The sequence below is a fragment of the Falco peregrinus genome, chromosome Z (genome assembly GCF_023634155.1).
Source record: "Falco peregrinus isolate bFalPer1 chromosome Z, bFalPer1.pri, whole genome shotgun sequence".
Lineage (NCBI taxonomy): Eukaryota > Metazoa > Chordata > Aves > Falconiformes > Falconidae > Falco > Falco peregrinus.
The window spans coordinates 49,706,906-49,727,608 of record NC_073739.1 but is presented as its reverse complement, the minus strand read 5'-3'; the positions used below and the strand labels follow the sequence as shown (position 1 = coordinate 49,727,608).

General features: G+C 39.3%; 1 protein-coding gene across 4 annotated transcripts in view; it reads left to right on the top strand.

Moving 5' to 3' along the window:
- Positions 1–20,703, top strand: part of CNTLN (centlein) — a 197,768-nt gene that overhangs the window by 45,187 nt on the left and 131,878 nt on the right. For all 4 annotated transcript variants that reach the window (XM_055790983.1, XM_055790985.1, XM_055790982.1 and 1 more), the window contains 3 exons: positions 1,588–1,722; positions 2,314–2,493; positions 11,266–11,399. In XM_055790983.1, coding sequence (XP_055646958.1) covers positions 1,588–1,722; positions 2,314–2,493; positions 11,266–11,399 — 449 coding nt within the window. The remainder of the gene's footprint in view (positions 1–1,587; positions 1,723–2,313; positions 2,494–11,265; positions 11,400–20,703) is intronic.

The following is a 20,703-nucleotide window of genomic DNA, read 5'->3' as shown; positions in this document are numbered from 1 at the left end:
TTCACATGCCTTACTGTCACACTAGCTCACTAGCGGTTTAAATAATAATTCATAAAGTATTTCTGCCAACCTTGGTCTTATAATTAAGTATGTGTAATTAATACTTATTTTATGATTTTACTCTGGTAATACTGAAAAAGGCAGTTTATCAGCTATTAAGCTAGTTGTCAGATATTATACCACAGTGCAGCAGGAAGGGCAGAGATCTGCGTTGTCCTCAGTAATTTTTTGTGCATAGTAGGGAGAAGAGCATGAATATCTTGAGGAGAAGCTGGTACTCAAACTGCTACTAAGACTCACAAAATTGCCTCATCCTTATTGCTTTGTGAACAGTTTCCTTGTGCAGGGTAGGTGCTCTGGATGCCAGCACACTGACACTGTTCAACCTGCGGAGCAAGCCCTGATTACTGGTGCACAGCTCACTTTGTGTGCTGGGTTGCTGCCTATAATAGCTGTGTTTCTTCCTGTGAGCGAGTTACTTTGAGTTTAATGGTGACAGTTGCTTTTTTTGCCCTGATGGTTACATGTAGGTTTTAAATCAGTGGTGGTTGAATATGACTTCAAATGTATTTTTCTATGTTTTCCTCTCAGCACGTTTTCATTCTTTTTTAATTTCTGACATACATGTGAACCAAATTTAACCATTTAGGGGTTGAAAACCATGATGCATATTATCAACAGTATTGTAGAATAATCTAAAGGTATGTCCTCTGGTTGATAATTTTTTATGTTTCTGAACACATTTCATTTAGCCTGTATATTAAAGGCAAAGCAGTTGTGTTTTTGTCCTGCGATAAAAGTTTTATCTGTTTCTTGCTACAGTTACAGTATTACTGATAGCAAAATGTTTTAGATAAATGTCATTTTGATTTAAGAAGTGAAGGGACAAAATAGTGTATGGAATTAAAACAGACTCCTGAAGAAAAATTCATTCTAATATGCATTTAAGGCTGAGGGTGTTTTAATATGAATGCCATAAGAATAGTGTGCAAATATCTTAACACAGAAAGCTGGAGTTGTTTTTTTGATGGCAGTGAGATTTTGCCATGTGTGGGTACACTAAACTGTTGTCTGTGTTGAACTGGGATGTATTATTTTCCTTCAGCTGCAAATTCGGTTAGATTTAATTATGTTTTTACAAATGTTTTGTATCATCATTTTTTAGTTGCTCCACTTAATATTTATTTATCATTACCATCATGGTTTCTGGAGAATTTTGAACTCTACTTTCTGGCTTGATTTTTGGTATGCTAAAAGTGCAAGTGAAGGAGTATTCTAATGTGCTCTTAATCCATAAGCACAGATACAACTTCTGCACATGACTGTCATTTCCATTCAGTTCTGCATTTATGGGCTCCTTTGTTTAGTAGCAGGAAGATACTCAGTTCCTCGTTACTGTGTCATATAGTCATGCAGTTTTCAGTATGATTAAGTACTAATGACATTAAAATAATGCTGTGAAACTACATATATTTGTTGGTTACTTTTCCTAGGTCTAAAATGCACAGGTCTAAAATCCAGTACATTCATGTTCTTTTACAATTGCTTTTTGTCTATTAACAGATTTTTCTTTTTTTTTCCAAATAGAGAGTCACAGAACAGCAGCAGGAGATAAACAACTTAATACAGAGGAAAATTGCTGTGGATGAGGAAAATGCCTGTTTGAAGAATGAATTCAGTAACTTGAATCAGAAATTTAAAGATAAAAGCCAAGAACTTAAGGTATATTGACTTGTACATAGTTTCATGAGAGTGTATCTTTGAAGTAGTTCTTTAAGCAATGTCAGCCTTTGTGGCACAGAAAGTGACAAGCTTGGAGAAAAAAAAATTGCCTTAGGCTTTGCTATACCTTACCATTTTCTCACATACCAACTCCAAGGAAGATGCTTTAAAGCCAGGAATCCAAGCTTTATAACTTCCAGATAAATAGTTAATGATGGAAATGGAGCAAAGAAAGTAGGAGTGTGAAGATGTGGCTTCTTGTAATTAGATTCTGATGGGACTGGCATTATTAATTGATAAAGCCGAGGTCTGGGAGGATATATCTGTGTGGGTCTCAAAAATAGCTGGGGACAGCATCAAAGGCAGCTTGATCAATTAATGGGCTCTTTGCAAATGCGTGCTCATCAAAGCTGTCATCCAGCTAAAAAATATGACCCTTCCACCTGCATGAAAGAGGCCAATAAAAGTACACAGGTGACCTTGGCCATCAAATATAGAAGAAGCTGCTGTGAGGGTAAAACTGCACAGTTTATATTTGCTGATTAGTTCTCACTTTTTTTGTTTATCGGCCCTTGTGGTACTGTTCTACAGGACACTGAGGAGTGTGCACAGAAGAAGGAAGAACAAAACAGACTGGTTATAAAAAACCTAGAGGAGGAGAATAAGGGATTAAATACATGCTGTGCTGACCTGCTAAATGACCTGGAGAAACTGAGGAAACAGGAGGCACAATGGAAAATGGAAAAATCTGGCAATGATGCCAGAATAAAGGTATGAAATGAAATGGGCTCTTGGATGTTTTTTCGGAATTAACTTCTCCAGATATCTGCACTACGAGTTATTTTCTTTAAATAACAAGTTGTATATTCAAATCTACCAGTGGGGACTTGCATTCATTTACATTCCTTCACTTAAGATCCATAGCTTTTTAAAAATTGATGTTGCAAAATGGGAATCTGACTTCAAATAGTCATCCTAGAATGTAATCATTAAAAAATAAAAGATAATGTATTTTATGATAAAATATAGATACGTGTGTGTGAAGTAATAAAAGCTTAGAATTGTTATCACTCATCATTATTTTTCTCCATGTGTAATTTACATACCTATAATTTGGTTATTTTATTGTTAAATGATTTGATATTTGCCGTTTTGGAAGAACACTTTAAAACTTTTACCTGCAGTTTTGAATAAATTGTGTCCTAGCCTCCAGAGGGCTCCACTCTGGAAGAGGCCTTATTATGGCATGGAATATATTAAAAAGTTATTTTCACTGTTGATAAAATGAAAAAGAAATAATTGAATAAATGGTACAGGGTATTGTATCTTTTATTTAAATGATACTTTGTCTTGTTTGTTGGTGAAAATAGGGAGGCTGTTTTTAAATTCCTATCAGAGTTAAGCCACATTGTATCAAAATGTTTGATGGCTACTTATATACATGTCTAGTTGGTGGATTCTTCTTATTTACATGGCTAATGAACACTTTCAACACTGTGCTCTTTTATGCTATCAAAGTACATGACTGTCTGGTATATTCAGTGTAGTAACTATCTAATCAACGTCTTGCCTGGAAACATCTTTTTTCCTCCACTAGCCATGCAGTGGGTTTGGTGACACTTTTGATTGTTGTGCTGATGAAAACCCATTGTAAAGAACTTCATTCAGGTCTGTTAACATGGTGTCACAGATGGAGTGACACACTTCACTTATAAGAGAGAAGCAGCAATGGATTTATTGGTATAAAACAGCGATTTAACAAATTTTGATAGTAAATACAACAGTGGTTTAACAAGATTCAATGGCAAGGTACACTTGATTAATTACTGCACAGAGCACAGGGTCAGACAAAACTGCCAAGGAGACCCTCCCATTGAGTCATGGGGTTCAGAAAGGACCCCCTTGCATTCTGAACTCCTCAGAGGGGCGTTCAGGTGCAACTAGATCCAGACTGCCTCAGACTTGGTCAATGGATTATATCTAAAGGATTGTATGTGCATAATCAATTCTTTGTACCACTTAGCTGAGATTTCGAAGTTTAGCATGCTAGTAATCACTTACTGAGAATCTGTTGTGGCAAAGAATCTCTTAACCTATAGGAATAACCTCGAAAGATGTATCTACTCAAGGGGAGATCCTGCTGTGCAACCTGCTGCCATGTAGGAGAGCCCAATGGGCCCTGGGCTGTCCACTATTTATGGAGTGAGATAATTGACTCATAGTCATCTTTGCATGCCAACAGAAGTTAGTTTCTTTCGAACTTGGCATGCGGTTCAAATTAGCTCCTGGCTATCACATTGTTACTTGTCTTCTGGAGTCCACTTTGAGTCAGATACAGCCTCACAACCAGACGCAGCCATCACTTGTGCATTGTTATGGAAATAAAGGTCAAGATGTGGGGTGGGGGGTGAGGGGGTGAGGGCACCCACACATATGGGAAGTTCAGTACTTGCAAATTGAAGCCTTTGGACTGGTTCTGACGGAAGGATCATAGGATTCACAGGACAATAAATGGTTTGTTGATACTTGGGCGAAAAAATCTAGTGTGTACTAAATTAATTTAATAATTTTCAAGTTGTCAGATATTGTGCTTGTAAAATTGGATAAACTATTGCAAATCATTGTTACCCACAGGTTCAGTGAAAGTAGAATAGTTTTTAGTGTATTTGTCTTCCTGGTTGATAAGGCATGGTGAAGAGGGAAAGGTGCATCACAGCCATGTGATTCCAAAGATGTGGGACCAGAGTGGGGTCACAAGCAGATCAAGATAGTGTCTAGAACATGACAGAGTAACTTCTTGAGATGGGTATTTCCTGAGCCAACCAGGAATGATGCACAGCTGGATCTCCTATTCACAAACAAGGAAGAACTGATAAAGGAAATAATAATCAATGGCAGCCTTGGCTAGGTCCTGAGAAGATGAAGTAAGGAGAGTAGCACAGTACAGACCTGGAATTAAGGAGGAGAGTGTTCAGCTTGTTCAGGAAACTGGTAGGTGGAATGTCATGAGAAGCAGCCCTGAAGGGTAAAAATGCTCAGGAAAATTGTCAAATCTTTAAAGACAGCTTCCTTCAAGCCCGGGTACAGTCCACCCTGATACTCAGGAGAAGAAGTGGATGTATCAGGAGACCAGCCTGGCTTAACACAACTAATCACCACACTCCAATGTAGGGTGAGGGTGAAAAGCAGTATTCAGGAAGTGGAAACAGTGAAAACTACAAAGGAGGAGTTCAGAAACATTGTCTGAGTACTCAGGGGTGGTGGTAGCCTAGCTACAGTTGAGCCTTTCAAGTGATGACAAGTATAACAAAGCTTCTTATACTACTTTAGTAGTAAAAGGCCGAGCCAGGAGAATGAGGGCCTGTTGCTGAAAGGGAAGGATGAATTAGTGACAGCAGGTAATAGATACAGCAGAGGTACTGAATGTCATCTTTGCCTCAGTCTTCTCCAACAAGATTCTCCCAAGCATTTGGGCCTAGAGGCAGACTTCAAGGAGAAGTACTAAGAGTGGATGACTTGGGAGATACCTGGAAGAACCTGAGTAGTAGTACCTTGCCATTGAGTAGAACCATTGGACCAGCTGAACTGCATCCAAGGGTGCTGGGAGAGTTGGCTCAAGTTGGCTGATAGCACTCTCAGGCTTCTGCCTCTCATCTTTTGAAAGTAGCAGTGATCGTGGAAGGTGCCTGATGAAAAGGCTAAGTCAAGAACAAGGTTGGTTGGTCTTGCTTCAGTCCCTGGGAAAATCACAAAGTCTTGGAAGTCATTTTTTAGGCACATAATTGAGAAAGTGACTAGAAACAGTCATGGATTTACCAAGTGTGAATCGTTTCTGAAAAACCTGATTGGCTTTTGTGATAAAATGGTTGTGTCAGAGGACAAGAGGAGAGCATGGATGTGATTGACCTTAACTTTAGTAAGATCTTTGACACTGTCCTGTTGTATTGTTGTATCCAAGTTAGGATGTTGCAGCTGGATAGGTGGACAACATGTTTAGAATAACTATTTGGATATTTGGTGTCAGAGAGCTGTGGTTAATGGGCTGTACTCGTTGTCTGTGGGCTGGTAATAAGTGGTGTACTGCAGAATCTATCCTGGATCTGTCTTGTTTAAAGTTTTTAGCAGTGACCTGGAAGAGGGAACAGCAAACACGCTTGCCAGGTTTGCATATGACACCAAACTGGGGCGAAGTGGATGTGCTTGAGGACACTGCTACCATCCAGGGGTACTTTGACAGAAACAGTCCAACAGGAGCCTTAACCAGGACAACTGATGAGTCTTGCCCTGGGAAGGATGCAGGGGCCGAGGATCAGCCCTGGGGGACAGCCCCGGGCACTGGTGGGCAGCAAGCTGCATCAGGGCCAGCCCCATGCACCCAGGCAGCAACGAGGGCCAGCAGTGCCTAGAGGGGCATGAGCAGGGCATGGCCACAAGAGCCACGGGAGGAATCGACCTCCTCTGCTCAATACTGTAGATACTGCACCCATTTTTGGATGCAGTACAAGAAATACATCAGTAAGTTGGCTAAGGTGAGACAGTGAAGCTGGAGATCTTGCCTTGTGAGGAGAGGCTGTGGGACAAGCTGGTTCATCCAGGAGAAGGGATATGGCTCTAGGGCTAGGGCCATCCAACAGCATCGCTGACACCAGCTGGGTGGGGTGAAGGAGATGCAGCTGTGCTTTTCACAGCTTTATGTGGCAGAAGGGTGAGAGGCAGCACAAAATGAAACAGGAAAAACAGAGGCTGGAGGTAAGAAGAAGCCTTTTTCCCAGGAGGATAGCTCAGGTGTGGGGCTGTGGCCCAAGGAGGCTGGGCCATCTCCATGCTTAGGAGATTTCAACCACTGACTTTGTAAAACCCCGACAGCCTGGCTGGACCTGCTGGCTGAACCTGCTTTAGGCAGGGGCTGTGACTGGAGACCTCCCCAGGTCAATGCCAGCCTGCATGTGTCCATGGCTCTGATGGCCTGGCTTTTACCTCTCTCTTTTTTTTTTTTTTTTTTGAACATTCCTTTCTGCAATGTTAGGCAAATGACTATACACCTTTGCTAGCAGATAGTTAGGTGAAGTGATTATCTCGCAAGACTACTGCAAGGATTGAGAAGCATATTAAAAATACTGCCCTCAAGAGAGAAATGTTATATTTGACATCTAGGAAGTAGTAATACGTTGTCTCATTATTTTTATAAATGTTTTGTAAAAATACATAAAATTATTTTTCTGTTTACATATATACATACTGTTTATACATATACTTTTCCTGTAAATAGTTACTTGAATATTTGTTTCCATTTGAATTAATTTCTCCCTCTGTTCCTAACATTCCCCATTTCTGTTACTCTACACTTGAGAATCAATATTGTATGCCAGACTGACTCTTAATGGGATACTTATAAACAATATAGAATAATAATTTCATTATCCACAAAGGCCAACTACAACATTATCACACTACACAATATTGGCTTCAGATGATGTTCTAATATATACACCCCAATATAACATATCCCTGAAATGTTTTTAAAAAGTAATTTATGAGCAAATTCAGTAATGGAGTTGTATTGTTGTTCTCAACTGATTGTAAAAAAGGTTATAGATAAAAATAATTTGATGATGGTATCCCCTTCTGAAAGTCAGTTCTGCCTGTCAGCCTTGAGTTTGGGAGTTGAAATGGCATCTCATGTTGTACATGTTTTTCAGTAATAAACACTGTATTTAACAATATAGTAGATGATACTGTATACAAACACTTCATATTAGTCTCCTATATCTGTGGAAGAACAAAATGAAACTGTATCAATGTGGGCTACCCCAACACTGTTTTTAAAATGTGTATTAGATGATAGAAATGCTAGGTCTAAATAACAGATTCTTCTTTTGGAAAAGTGGCCCTCTGCTCAGAGTCAGAACTAAGTGTACTAGCCCTTTTTTTTTTTTCTCCTCCCAGTCTTTAAACCATTTTCTGTGCTGAAAAGTGTCACTTCTTGCTTTCAAAGACTGGTTGTTTCCAGACCTTACTATAAGCTGAATTTGGTTGTTTCCAGACCTTACTGTAAGCTGAATTAAGGTATAAAATTCAACTTCAAATTGAAAGAAAAACTCCTATGGCTTGTTTGTCTATTTAAAGAGTATTTCTTTAAAGATTTGTCATATTAGCCAAAAATTGAGTGAGACAGATTAAATGGAAGAGACCTGATAAGGTGGCTTAAAGGATGGCAGTAGTGTTTTATTGTTGGTCTTTCCCAGATGTACCTTCATATAAATAATGTACAGCGTATAAAAAATTAACATGAGGCTTTGCTTTCTGCCTTGAAGTAGTTCTTGAGAACTACTCTTCTGTGCTTCCCAGGGCTTATATCAGCTTCCTGCATCTCCTGACAGTGCACAAGTGGAAAAGCTGTCACTTGCCACCTTATGCATGGATGTGTCTCCATATTTAAGAATGACTTGGGTATTTAAGTTTTGTTCTTCGGATGCAGGTCACTGAAGCTAATGTTTGATAATACTAAGAATGTATATTTTTCCCAAACTCAGACAGGCACAATAGGCTTTGTATGTAGACAACAAAAAGTGTCAGACTGGCACGTTTTAAATGAAGTTAGGCTAAAAGATAGTGGAATTGCTAACTAGAAAGAAACCCCAAAACACTAAACAAAGTGCTTTTTAAAGTTCCCAAAGTCTGAAGGTGACAGCTTTCAAAGAAACAGGGAGAGGTGTTCTCTTTTAACGTTAAACACTGAGAAACAGCTATCTCTGTCAAGAGGAGCCTGATTTTTTAGTTCCACTGAAAAGTGAGTTCTATTGAGATGGAACCCTGCAACAATACTCTTATTTCTGTCATAATACATAACAAGAAAAAACATGAAAACAAAGCTACTGTATTTAAAAGTGATTTCCCAAGGGTTTGAAGCTACAAATAACAAAACCTTAGTGTTAATTCACAGTGAGTCAATAATTATGCATAAATATGCTGGCTTATGCCTTGTATGTGTTTTAAGCTTTTCATGTTTGAAGTTCTTTTAAATTCACCTTTTTTTTTTTATTTTTCAGAGTTCATAGTTCTTGGGCTTGAAGGTTAGGATCACCACATTTTCACGGCTAGAAATAATGACTAGACTTATTTTTGTGCTTTACTTTCAGTCCTGTCATAAAGAAGTGTATCTTTTACTGTGTTTTGTATTTTTCTCCAAAATATGCATTTTCTTCCTCATACTATATAACTGAGTTATTAGATGTTTAGACTTACTGTGTTTTTAATAACTTACTTTGCTTTAATATGCTTTGAAATATTGAATTCTGAACTGTTTGTATATACAGTTGAAACTAGATTTAATTTGAAAATCAGGTTTAGGAGAACTTATATTTAGCAAATTTTCAGTCTGCATGTGTATGCAATGAAACTACCTTTTTGGCTGATGTATCAACTGAAGGCAACATAACTTCCATGAGATTTTAAAAAGCAGAGATACTCAAATTGAGTGTAAAAGATTGTAGGTTATTTCATAATCTGAGATTTCTGACTTCTGTACAAAGGATCTACTAAATGCCTCAATACAGGTTATTTCAGTATATAATCTATTTGTATAACCAGTCCCTTCTTGCACCTGTTTTTGTTTTGCCCTTTCAGTAATGCTTAAAAAACAAGGCAATTTCAAAATAAGTTCAGAAGATCGAACTGATTGATTTGTTAGCTGAAATCAAAATCTGAGGTTGTTTGTCACAAATGGGGTTAAGTACTGAAAGATGCTTTTTTTCTGTTTTTAAATTCTGCAATTGTATAGCTTCTAAAGTTGTATTTATGACAAAATAATTTGTTACCTATTCTTTGTATTGTACCCTGCAATGGATAATGGGAACTTAAGCATTGGTAAGATCAGATATTTTTTAATGTCTACCATGAGAAACCTCTGCAACATTGTGGTATGGTTTGAAAGATAGGCAAATAGGGTTTATTCACAGAAAATGTGAACTCTGTCATTTCCATTCACATATACAATAACTTTCAGGTGCTGTGGAAAAACAAATACTGAGAGAAACCCTAAGATTGTTTGACTGCAAGTTAAGAATATCTTATTATACTTCAACATTTTCATGTGTTGATAGAATGGACTGCCTCCTACCATTCTGAAATCTTTTGCTATCTGAGAAACAAAAAAATATTTGCTGCCTAGCCTTTGAGATTGAATGATGACTCATTAGTCAGGTACACCAGGTGTATAACCTGAGGTTTATGATAAGACAAATAATTTTCCTACCTTATTCACTTACTAATTTTTCCATTTTATCACATTAATGTTTCTGTTTTTAACAGGGCATGGTAATTCTTGTCCAAATTCAAAAAGCTTGATTGTACTGCACTTTTGATAAATCCAAATACATGTAAGACACTTTCATTCTGTTTTAAAGACAAAAAAAAAAAATTATTTGCTTTTCAGTTTTAAAAATACTTTGAGACCTTCAGTATTTGAAACACCTTTGCTGAAAGGGAAAAAATGTGCATCTCTATTTCTTTAAGTCTGTATGTAAATGGAAGATAAACTAGTATACTGTTGGCTGTAGGTTAGGAATGCTGTCCTACTAAGAGGCATTTATTTTAGATTATTGGTGAATCCTGGAATATTTGCCTTACTGAGAACAAGCAACTGTGTCTGTGAGTAGCATAATATCAAAGTAGGTCTAAAGCCGTTACCACCTTCTGAATCTCTGCTGTAGATATTGCTGTAATGATTCTATTCTTGCCTCAAAACACTCTGGGAGAATAGTCATATGAAGCTTCTTAAGGACTGAAGTACTCCTCTGAGCTGCTAAACCTCCGGAGAACTCTAGTAAGGTCACAGTGTAGAGGTTGAAGTCTTGTTTGCGTAAGCTGCCTTACTGCTACGTTTCCTAGATATACCTTCACACTTTGCTGACCAACGTCTACAGTAAGGCTTACTGTAATAGGCAAACTATTGCTTGTTCACATTGTTTTCAACGAGCATTCCAGAAGTCTTCTTGTACACAGTTTCTTTTCCTGGAGAAACTACTACTTGCACTGAATTGCAAGTGCAAAATCAGAGCAGATTTAACAAGTAGTATCAAAAATTAATCCGTATTGATGATTCTTAGTTCATGTGTACAATATTGTGTGTTCTTTTGAGAATGAATCTATAGCTGTTTTTTGTTAGGAGGAGGGTTTTTTTGTGTTTGATTTCTATACAGAGAACATGGTTTAGTTAGTCCAGTAGTTAGTGTACTATTGCTTTGCAAAGATTTGATTCAGGATTCTCCTTCCATATGCAGCAAATGAATTAAGGAAAACTTCCTACAGCAAAGGACAGGTGGAAAATCTAAAATTTGAAATACACCTTTTTTCCTGATATTTCACATTTTTCACACAAGTATACATGCACATATACCTATATATATTTGCTTAGATCACAATAAATACATGCATGTATGTATGTGCACATCCATTTATATATATATATAGATAACATGCATAATAGATTTTAACACTTCATTATATATTACCTTTAATACATTTCAAATTCTTCATTTACAGAATTTGGAAACTGATTTAACAGAGGCAAGAGAACAAATGAGAGAGTTGCACAGCATATGCAGTAACTTGTCATCTCAAGTAGCTGTGAAACAGGAAGAACTATCCCAAAAGGACTGCGATGTAATCAGAGCTAAGTAAGTATTTCATGATTTCATTGCCTCTTAGTCTGAGTGTTGTCAAAAACACTGTTGTTCCACTCACAAAGCAGTGTCTAGCGTTACAGGCATTTTGTGCAATGGTGTATTTTCATGCCATTCTGTTCCACAAGATGTAAAGCTTTGTAAGTTTAACAGTAGATGACAGTTTAGACTCTCCCTGATATATTTTGACTTTTAGTATATCATCAGTTTTGGGGTATGTATGGACTTTAAAAATTACACTTCTGTATTTAGCATTGGGTCAGAGAACTAGCAATCTCCACTGAAAATAACAAAATATCAATATGATCAGTGGTGTAAATATTTGATCGGAGAGGGTAAATGCCCTAAATTTAGAAAAGCTTTAAGCCTAAAAGTCAAATCTGATGAGTCAGTCATCAGAAGTCTACACGGGCCTGTACTAAAATTTTAAAGTGCAGTGATTTAAACTTTATCTTAGGTCTCACACATCATTTCTTTATACTCAGCCTGTGAGATTAGTGCTGCGTTATTTGAGTTGTGGAAAAGAAATGAAGAATGGAATGAGTTACATGAATTGACTAGACTACCAAATTCCTCAAAATTAAGGCACTGGTGGAAGACAGTGGGTAACTTTTAAGTGGATTGTCAGGAAATTATCAGTTTTTCCCTTCTTAGGGAAAGGCGTGCAGTGTTTATCACTCTTGTGTTAGTCAAATAGAATTACCTTCAATATTGCCTTAAATTGCCTGAAGTTGGGTTGCAGAATTCATCAGCATGGCTGCTCCTATTTGTTTTCCAAGCAGAAATAATTTTGCTGTAGGGAGTCAGTATCTAAGTCTTTTAGGGAAAAAAATAGAAATATGATTTTTGATGCCTCTGACCTAAATTGTTGTCCTAGTATTTGTTGAAATCTTTACAGGAAAAAGGATGTCTTCTTATTTTCATATTTAAAAGGTTGGGGTTTTGAGAGTCAATAAAAATAGGCAGGTTTAATGGAAAATTGTATTGAAAGAAGCAATCACTGGAAGTTGAGAATGGACTAATAGGCTTTATTACTGCTGAAATTATTCTCAGAAATATAGATATGTGTGTGGGAGGACTAGGGACAGCAAAGAAGACATTTTTAAAGTCACGTAATCAAGGTTTGCAAAGTTACTGCTTGTTGGTTGCAGTTTAGGATATTGCAGACTGAGTAGGCCAAGTCATTAAACTTAAATTTCCCAAAATGTATTCTTTGCTGTTTACTGCAAAACAACCTCTTAAAATTTGTCACAGACATCTTGTTTAAAGATGTAATTAAAATAAATACTTTCTTGGACATAAAGTCTGAACTTGAGGCAACAGAAAGATGGACAGTGTACTTATTTTTGAAGTGTTTCAAGTCTTTTCCTGTATGTTTTTCCATACAACCAACCTACATTTATGGAAAACAGTTTGGCAGACTGATTGTATATTTTTTTCCGTGTTCTTAAGTGTTTTTCTTCCTAGATACTTAGCTGATGTAGTGATGAAGGATAGTATTTTTCCATATCACTAGTATGTGAGTTATACTTGACATATTATATAGGTATATATTTGATCAGTATAACTGTAATTCAATGCCTGCTAATCTTTCTTAATGAACTGTCTTTATCTACAAGTTTCTTGTTGATATTTCTATTAAGAATAAAGAAGACATGCTAAATGGCTTATACTATGTAAAATTCACAGTTTCAGGCAGCAGTTTCGGTAGTTAGCCATACAAACTAAGAATTTAAAATAGCCTTGTGTCTTTTGTAGTACAGAATGCTGAAGTTTCCCCTTATTGTCCCATAGTGTCAGTACATAGTTAAAACTATTTTTCTATTGGTTCTTAATGAAAGAAAAAAGTTCAGATTATAGAGGTCTATGCAGAAGAAAGTCAAACTGTACTTAAGTTAAAGAAGGTAACAACTGCAGAATTAAAGGAAAAAATCTGAGGAGAAAGTAAGTTTTTCACATCTTACCTGCCTAGGCCAAGATCTTTGAACTGTGTTGACTTCATGATTGGAGCATTTGGTTGTTCCTTTTATTTTTAACTGATTTTTTTTTGTTATTGTTATCCATGTTTAAAACTTAGTCTTATAAAAGTATCACATTGAATGCTCAGTTTTCATTCAATGTTGGCAGAAAATTTGATGACAAATCGTGTGGAAAATACCCTACCTCCCTTACTATTTCCAGTTTCCCATCATCTGTTTCAAAATTTTGGAGCTGAAAAAGACAGTCTGACTTGCAGATTTCTCTGTTCTATCCACTGCTCTCTCTCTCTCTCCCTCCCTGTCTGCTACCTGCCTCCCTTCCTCACCCTCCCCTTTTTTGAAAACAGACCAGGAGCACAGTTGTAATTATTAGGAACAAGCTCTGGAGGAAAAGAGGAAGGAGACTGGCTTCATTCATTTGGTGTCATCTTTCATATGCACTATAGGCAGATCCAGAAAAATACTCCTTCAGTTGACATCTTGGTAATACTGTCTGAGATTTTTACAGTAGATGCTAAAATCAATTGGAAAAGAAAGTCTCTAGAGGTCTCTGTGCAGACTGGTCTGGTGCTCTGTTTCTTGTGCAATCGTTAACTTCTTGCTGTGTTCTGCACATCTGTCAAGTTTGTTAGCAAGAGGGTTTTTTTCATTTAACAGCAACTATGTCTGTAGACATTAAGAGAACTGTTTCCATTTAAGGGGCAGTCTTTTTCATCAGATTAGCAGGGACCAAGGTTTTGAAGAAGTGCTTGTAATGGGTTTCCACGGCAAGGTTTTGGTAGCAGGGCAGCTACAGGTGTGGCTTCTGTGAGAAGATGCCAGAAGCTTCCCCCATGTTCAATGGAGCCCATGCCAGCCAGCTCCAAAATGGACCCACTGCTGGCCAAGGTGATCCCATCAGCGACAGTGTAGTGCGTCTGTGAAAGGGCAAAAAAACACAAAAAAAACCCCAACAAAGTCTGTGCCAGTGGATGACTCTGTAGACACCCAGGCCAGTGGAGAAGGAGGAGCAGGAGGTGCTCCAGGTGCAGGAGCAGAGATACCCCTGCAGCCTGTGGTGAAGTCCACGGTGAGGCAGGCAGTCCCCCTGCAGCCCATGGAGGTCCATGGTGGAGCAGATACCCACCTGCAGCCCATGGAGGACCCCACACCAGAGCAAGCAGATGCTGAGAGGAGACTGTGACCCATGGGCAGCCAGCAGGTTGCTAGCAGGGCTTGTGACCCTGTGGGGAACCCACACTGTTCCTGAAGGGCTGCACCCCATGGAAGGACCCGCGCTGCAGCAGTCAGTGAAGAATTGCAGCCCATGGGAAGGACTCATGTTGGAGAAGTTTGTGGAGAACTGTCTCCCATAGGAGGGACCTCACACGGGAGCAGGGGAAGAGCGTGAGGAGGAAGAAGCAGCAGAGACAGCGTGTGATAAACTGACCGCAGCCCCCATTCCCCTGCGCCGCTTTGGGGCAGGAGGTAGGGAGATTGGGAATTAAGTTAAGCCTGGGAAGAAAGAAGGGTTTGGGGGCAATTTGTTTGTAAGTTTTGATTTTATTTCTCATTATTCTACTCTCATTTGAGTGGTAATAAATTAATTTCCCCCAAGTCAGGTCTGTTTTGTCTGTGATGGTAATTGCTGAGTGATTTCCCTGTCCTTATTTTGACCCACGCGCCTTTCATTGTATTTTCTCTCCCCTCTGTGGTTGAGGAGGGGAGTGACAGAGTGGTTTTGGTGGGCACCTGGCCTTCAGGCACAGTCAGACCACTACAGTGCTCCAGTCTAACTCTGGCCCTGCAGAATAGTGAGTGTTCTTGAAAATCCTACCCAGTGTCAGGAAAAGTCTGTAACATGCTTCTGAGGTGTGGAAGATAAATTTTCGAAGACTAGTGAACAGGTAGTATTTACAGGGCCCATCCTGCACAGCAGATGTCTTCAAGAAGACACCACCTCTGCTTGCTGGCTTTATTTTTGAAAAGCACTCTTGATCTCACTGGGCATGATTTCAGACTTCTGAAGTAGCTGTGAAATGTTTTTTCCTTGTTATATGTTTTATATTTGCATTCAGTACAGATTTTCTGGATCTATTTAGAGTCCCTGATAGCCTTTCCATTTTCATGTTCTTGAAGAATTATCAGATCTTGCTGTTTGTTTCTGAAGATGAAGTCTAATGGATCTCTGGGATTTTGTTTTAGAATTAGGTTCAATATCAAGATTTAGAACTTCTGTGTTTACTGCTGAGCACTCAGTGCTGTGTCCCCCACTGGCTCACAGCTCTGATGGAACTTGGAGCATAGACCAGGAGAGGTTTGCTTGACTCACTGAAGACTTGAGCCTTGCTGTCACAGGAGGTACTAAACTGTTTGCGAATATAATACACCATAATCTAAAACAAGTAAGATTTTTTTGCCCATGTGTGCCATGACTTCATTCCTTTGATTAGTTTCTATTCCAAATCTATCCCTGATCATTTTACAACCAGTTATTTTGCAACAAAATTGCCCCCTGCCTTTTTTTTATTTTCTTTTTTGTCCCTCTCCCCCCACTGCTGCTGCTGTTTGCCTCTGTGTTGTAAATTGTAAGGCAGTAGATTTCTGTGCAGCCCTTCCTTTGCTGCTCTGGGATTTTCAGGTTATTCTTTGCTTTGTGCTGTAAACTGTTTCGTAAGTATCTATGACATTCCCCTGAGAAACTGTAATTCATAGTGCCTGTCACTGTGTTGTATTTCTAAACTACAGATAATGGAATCTAGAGATTTCCTGAATTACCCCATACCCTCTTATACTCCCTTGGTAATAGGGGTAGCTGAGATACTCAGAATCCCAGCGTATTGCCCAAAACTGGTGGTGAAACACAGCCAACATCATCACCTGAAGTGGTGGGTGTGAAGAACATTAACTATTTGCAGCACAGTTGTATAGCTTCTGAAATGACAGTAGCTGCTCATTTCATATACATCTCTGGGAAGCCACTGTTTACTTTTAAACTGTTGGTATCTACAGATATAAAAGTTTTATTTAATATTAACCTCTAAGGATAGAAGGAAACTTTAGTTTCCACTGTTGCAAGATGTAGGCGCTAGAGCTATCTCTACCCTAAACAGTAGTATGAACCTTAAGTATTGTTATTGGTAGGACAAGGTGTGAAATCTTCAAGTCTTGCTGCAGTCCAATTTGTAGTGTCTTCATGTGGTGTCAGCCTTGCAATCTTTAAGGGAAAATCTGCTAAGGTTACCGTAATATTACTTTAGTGGCTAAAATAATTTAGCTATGCTTTTCTACTTCTACTTGAGAAAAAAATGGGTATTTTTCATTGCATGCAGGCTGTTCCTTGTGACTTGAAGTGTGCAGTTCACTTTCTGTAAATTTCTTGGTTTCCCATTGTACCGGTCTCAAGGTGTTAGGTTAGAGACAGGAGTTTTTTTTTTCTCAGAGCTATCTGGTGACTTCAGTGTTAAATGGAGCTAAATACTCTCAGTGTATCATAGTGTGTTTGTTTATGGGGAGGGTAGGGGTAGTAGGGAAAAAATAGACCTAGTAGGTGTTTCAATATTGGTACTTGGCTGAGAGAATACTGTGTATTCCATTAGTGTTGCTGATGGTGACGTTTTTCTTAAATTTGTGTTTGTTTAGAGTGCACAATATATTAAAACATTTTATCAGTATGTGCTTATATTTGTATACATTTATCCTACTTGTATGTGTAGATGTACATATCCACATATAATCTATAGATTTAACATATAGATTTAGATATTTTTACTTATCTGTGGATGTATGTATAGATGCATATGTATGTGTGTATATAGGTACATATATTTTAAATGCCACTCATTAACTTTGTTACATCCAATTTGCAATTTTTGATTATTTATTCTGTTACGTCCTCACCTAGGAGTATCATTTTACTAAGGCCTTGACATTCTTACCCTGCTGCGGTGACAGGCAGGTGTCTCTTGTAGAGTGCCTAGTAGTTTGCTGGTTTGAGTAAGCATATTAATAGATATTTTGATCAGAAAATAATTTTTATCTTGTAACTGTTTTTGATTGTCATGGGGTTGATTTTGTTGATTTTGTATACTCCCTTTGAGCACACTGCAAGCAAATTAGTAACAGAATCACACAGAATCATTGAGTGGCTGAGACTGTGTAGTCCCGCTGCTCCAACAGGTCCAGCCCTCTGCTTGAGCAGTATCAGCTGCAGCAGGCTGCCCAGGATGGTGTCCAGTCAAGTTTCAGTGTGTCCAAAAATGGAGACTCCACAACCTCTTGGGATAACGTGTTCCAGTGATAACTCATACAGGATAAAAAAGAGTGGAACTCTTACAGGATAAAAACATGTTTCTTATGTTTAACTGGAACATCATATGTTTTTTATTTGTGCCCATTGCCTCTTTTCATGTGAATGGGCACCACTGAGAAGTCTGTCTCCATTTTCTTTATAGACTCACATCAGGTATTTATACATGTTGGTAATATTCCCCTGAGCATTCCCTTCTCCAGGCTGAACAGTCCCAGCTTTCCCAGCCTCTCTATGTATGGCAGATGCTCCAGTTCTTTCATCATCTTTGTGGTCCTTCACTGGATTTACTCCAGTATGTCCATATGTCTTTTGTACTGGGAAGCTCTGAACTGGACACAGCACCAAGGTGTGTCTTGGCACTTCTGAATAGAGGGGAAAGATCCTCCCTCCCCCTGCTGGCAGTGCTTTTTTTAGTGCAGCTCAGGATGTCATTGGCCTTTGTTACAAGAGCATATTATAGGGTCAAGATGGTGTCCACCAGTATCCCCAGGCATTTTCTGACAAGCTGCTTTCCAGCTGATCAGCCCCCAGTCTGTGCTAGTGCATGGGGTTATTACTCGCCAGGGGCAGTAATTTGCACTTCCTTTTGAACTTTGGTTCTCGTCAGCCCATCTGTCCAGCCTGTTGAGGTCCCTCCGAATAGCAGCACAAACATCTGGTGAAACAGCCACTGCCCCCAGTTTTATGTCATCAACAAACTTGCTATGGTGCACTGTCCCATTTGTCCAGGTCATTAATGAAGATGTTAGAAAGTATTGGACCCAGTGTCAGCCCCTAGGATACACCACTAGTGCCTGGCCTTCAACTGGACTTTGTGCCTCTGATTACAACCTTTTAAGCTCAGTAGTTCAGCCAGGTTCAAGTCCACCTTACTGTCCACTTATTTAGCCTATACCTCATCAGTCCATCTATAAGCGTTTTCTTGCAGACAGTGTCAAAAGCCTTACTACACTCAAGATAAACAATATCCATTGCTGTCCCCTCATCCACCAAGCTAGTTGTTTCATCCGAGAAGGCTGTCAGGTTGGTTACCTGTCATTTCTTCTTAGTAAATTCGTGAGGACTACTCCCAGTGATCTTCTGGTCCCATACATGGTCCATCACTTTTCCAGGGACTGAGGTGAGGCTCAAGTTTCCCAGATTATTCTTCTTGAATATAGTGACATGCTTTCTTATAGTTGTCAGGAACCTCCCCCGAGGCGTGATCTTTCAGATCATTAAGATTACTGAGCCTCTGTCAGCACTGAGTCATAGGTGTATCACATCGACTCCCATGGACATGTGCACGGCCAGTTTGTTTAAATGTTCACTGATCTGATCCTCCTCCACTGAGACTGACTCACAGGGACCTGGGATTGCTAGAGGCAAGTGTTACCTTTAAAGACAGAGCTGAAGAAGGCCTTGAGTGCTTTGGCCTTTTTTATGTCCTTTGCTACCAGAGTTCCTGCTTTTTTTCATCAGTGATCCCACTTTATCCCTTGTCTTCATTTTGCTGCTGACCTGTTTACAGAAGCCTCTTACTGCTCTTTGTACTCCTCACCACATTCAACTCCCCACACATTGTGGCTTTCCTTATCCCTGCATGTTTAGACAATGTCTAAATTCCTCCTGTCCTCCTGTCCTTGTCTCTGCATCTTGTATCCTTTCTTTTTGCATGTGAGTTTAGTCAGGGGAGGCCCTTGTTCATCCATGCAAGCCTCCAGCTACCTTTGCTTGACTTCTTGCTCACTGGAATGGACCATTGTTGATTTTGGAGGAGGTGATTCTTGAAAATCAATAAGCTGTCATAGATCCTGATCCTTCTTCTCTCCAGGCCAGTACTATACTGGATTCTTCCAAGTAGGTCCCTGTAAACGCCCAAGTCTGCTTTTCTGAAATCTATGTTGCAATTGTGCTTTTTGCCTTTCTTGCTCCTCTCAGAATCCTGAACTCCCATCATCTCAAGGCTGCACATAAGCCTGCCCCTGAGCGTTACATCCCTGACCAGTTCCTGTTTGTAAGTATGAGGTCCAGCAGTGTATCTCCTGTCATCAGGCTGCTGATTGTCTGTGGCAAGAAGTTATTGTCAAAGCACTCCAGAAACCTCCTGGATCGGTTGTGCCCTGCCATGTGGTCTCTCCAGCATATACTGGAGTGATTCAAGTCCCCCAGAAAGACAAGGGCCTGAAAACATGAATCTTCTGCCAGTTTTCTGAAGAGGACTTAATTCTTCTTCCAGACCAGAATGGATCAGCAGGCAGCTGTAGTGTAATCTGCACTGGTCTGCCCACACCTCAACTGGCTCATTGCCCATCCCAAGGCAGAGCTCCATCTACTTAACGCTGCTCTTTCACATAAAGGGCAACTTCTTGCTATCCCAGCCTGTCCTTCCTCAACAGCCTGTATCCATGCATGGCAACACTCCGGTCATGTGACGTATCCCACCTTGTCTGTGTGATCCTGAGAAGCCCTGCAACTGCAGACAAATCTGTAGTTCCTCCCGTCATCCTCCATAGGGACATGCTGTGTGCTTCTGAACAGCAAGTTCAGATGGGCACACAGTTGTGCTTATTTCCCAGGAAGACTCTTAAGAGCTTCCCCCATGATGTCCTGTCAGCCCTCCCATATTTATGTGTGTGTGCTTGAGGTGATCCTCCTTGAGCATTGTACTGTTTATCACAAGGTCTTTCCTGTCCACACCAACCTGTGACTTTTGCTTGCCCACCTGGGCCACAGCTCCCTTACTCGTGGCTTGGTCATCAGCATCTCTGTCCTCTGCCATTCCTTGTTTAAAGCTCCCCTCACCAGGTTGGCCTGTATCTTATCAAAGGTGCTTCATTATGTGAATTAATTTGTATTGCACTATTGGCGCTGAATAATTCATCATAAGATTGAGCATAATTTTCTTCTTCGTGTGTAAAAAAGAAATAAAAAGTTTCCCCTTGTGGATTCATGATGTAAAAATAGCACCTCATTCACTAAAGAGAATAAAAGCAGTTGTATCATTCAGCTGCAAGTTAAGTGCAGTAGTTGTGTGCTTCTGTGTGAA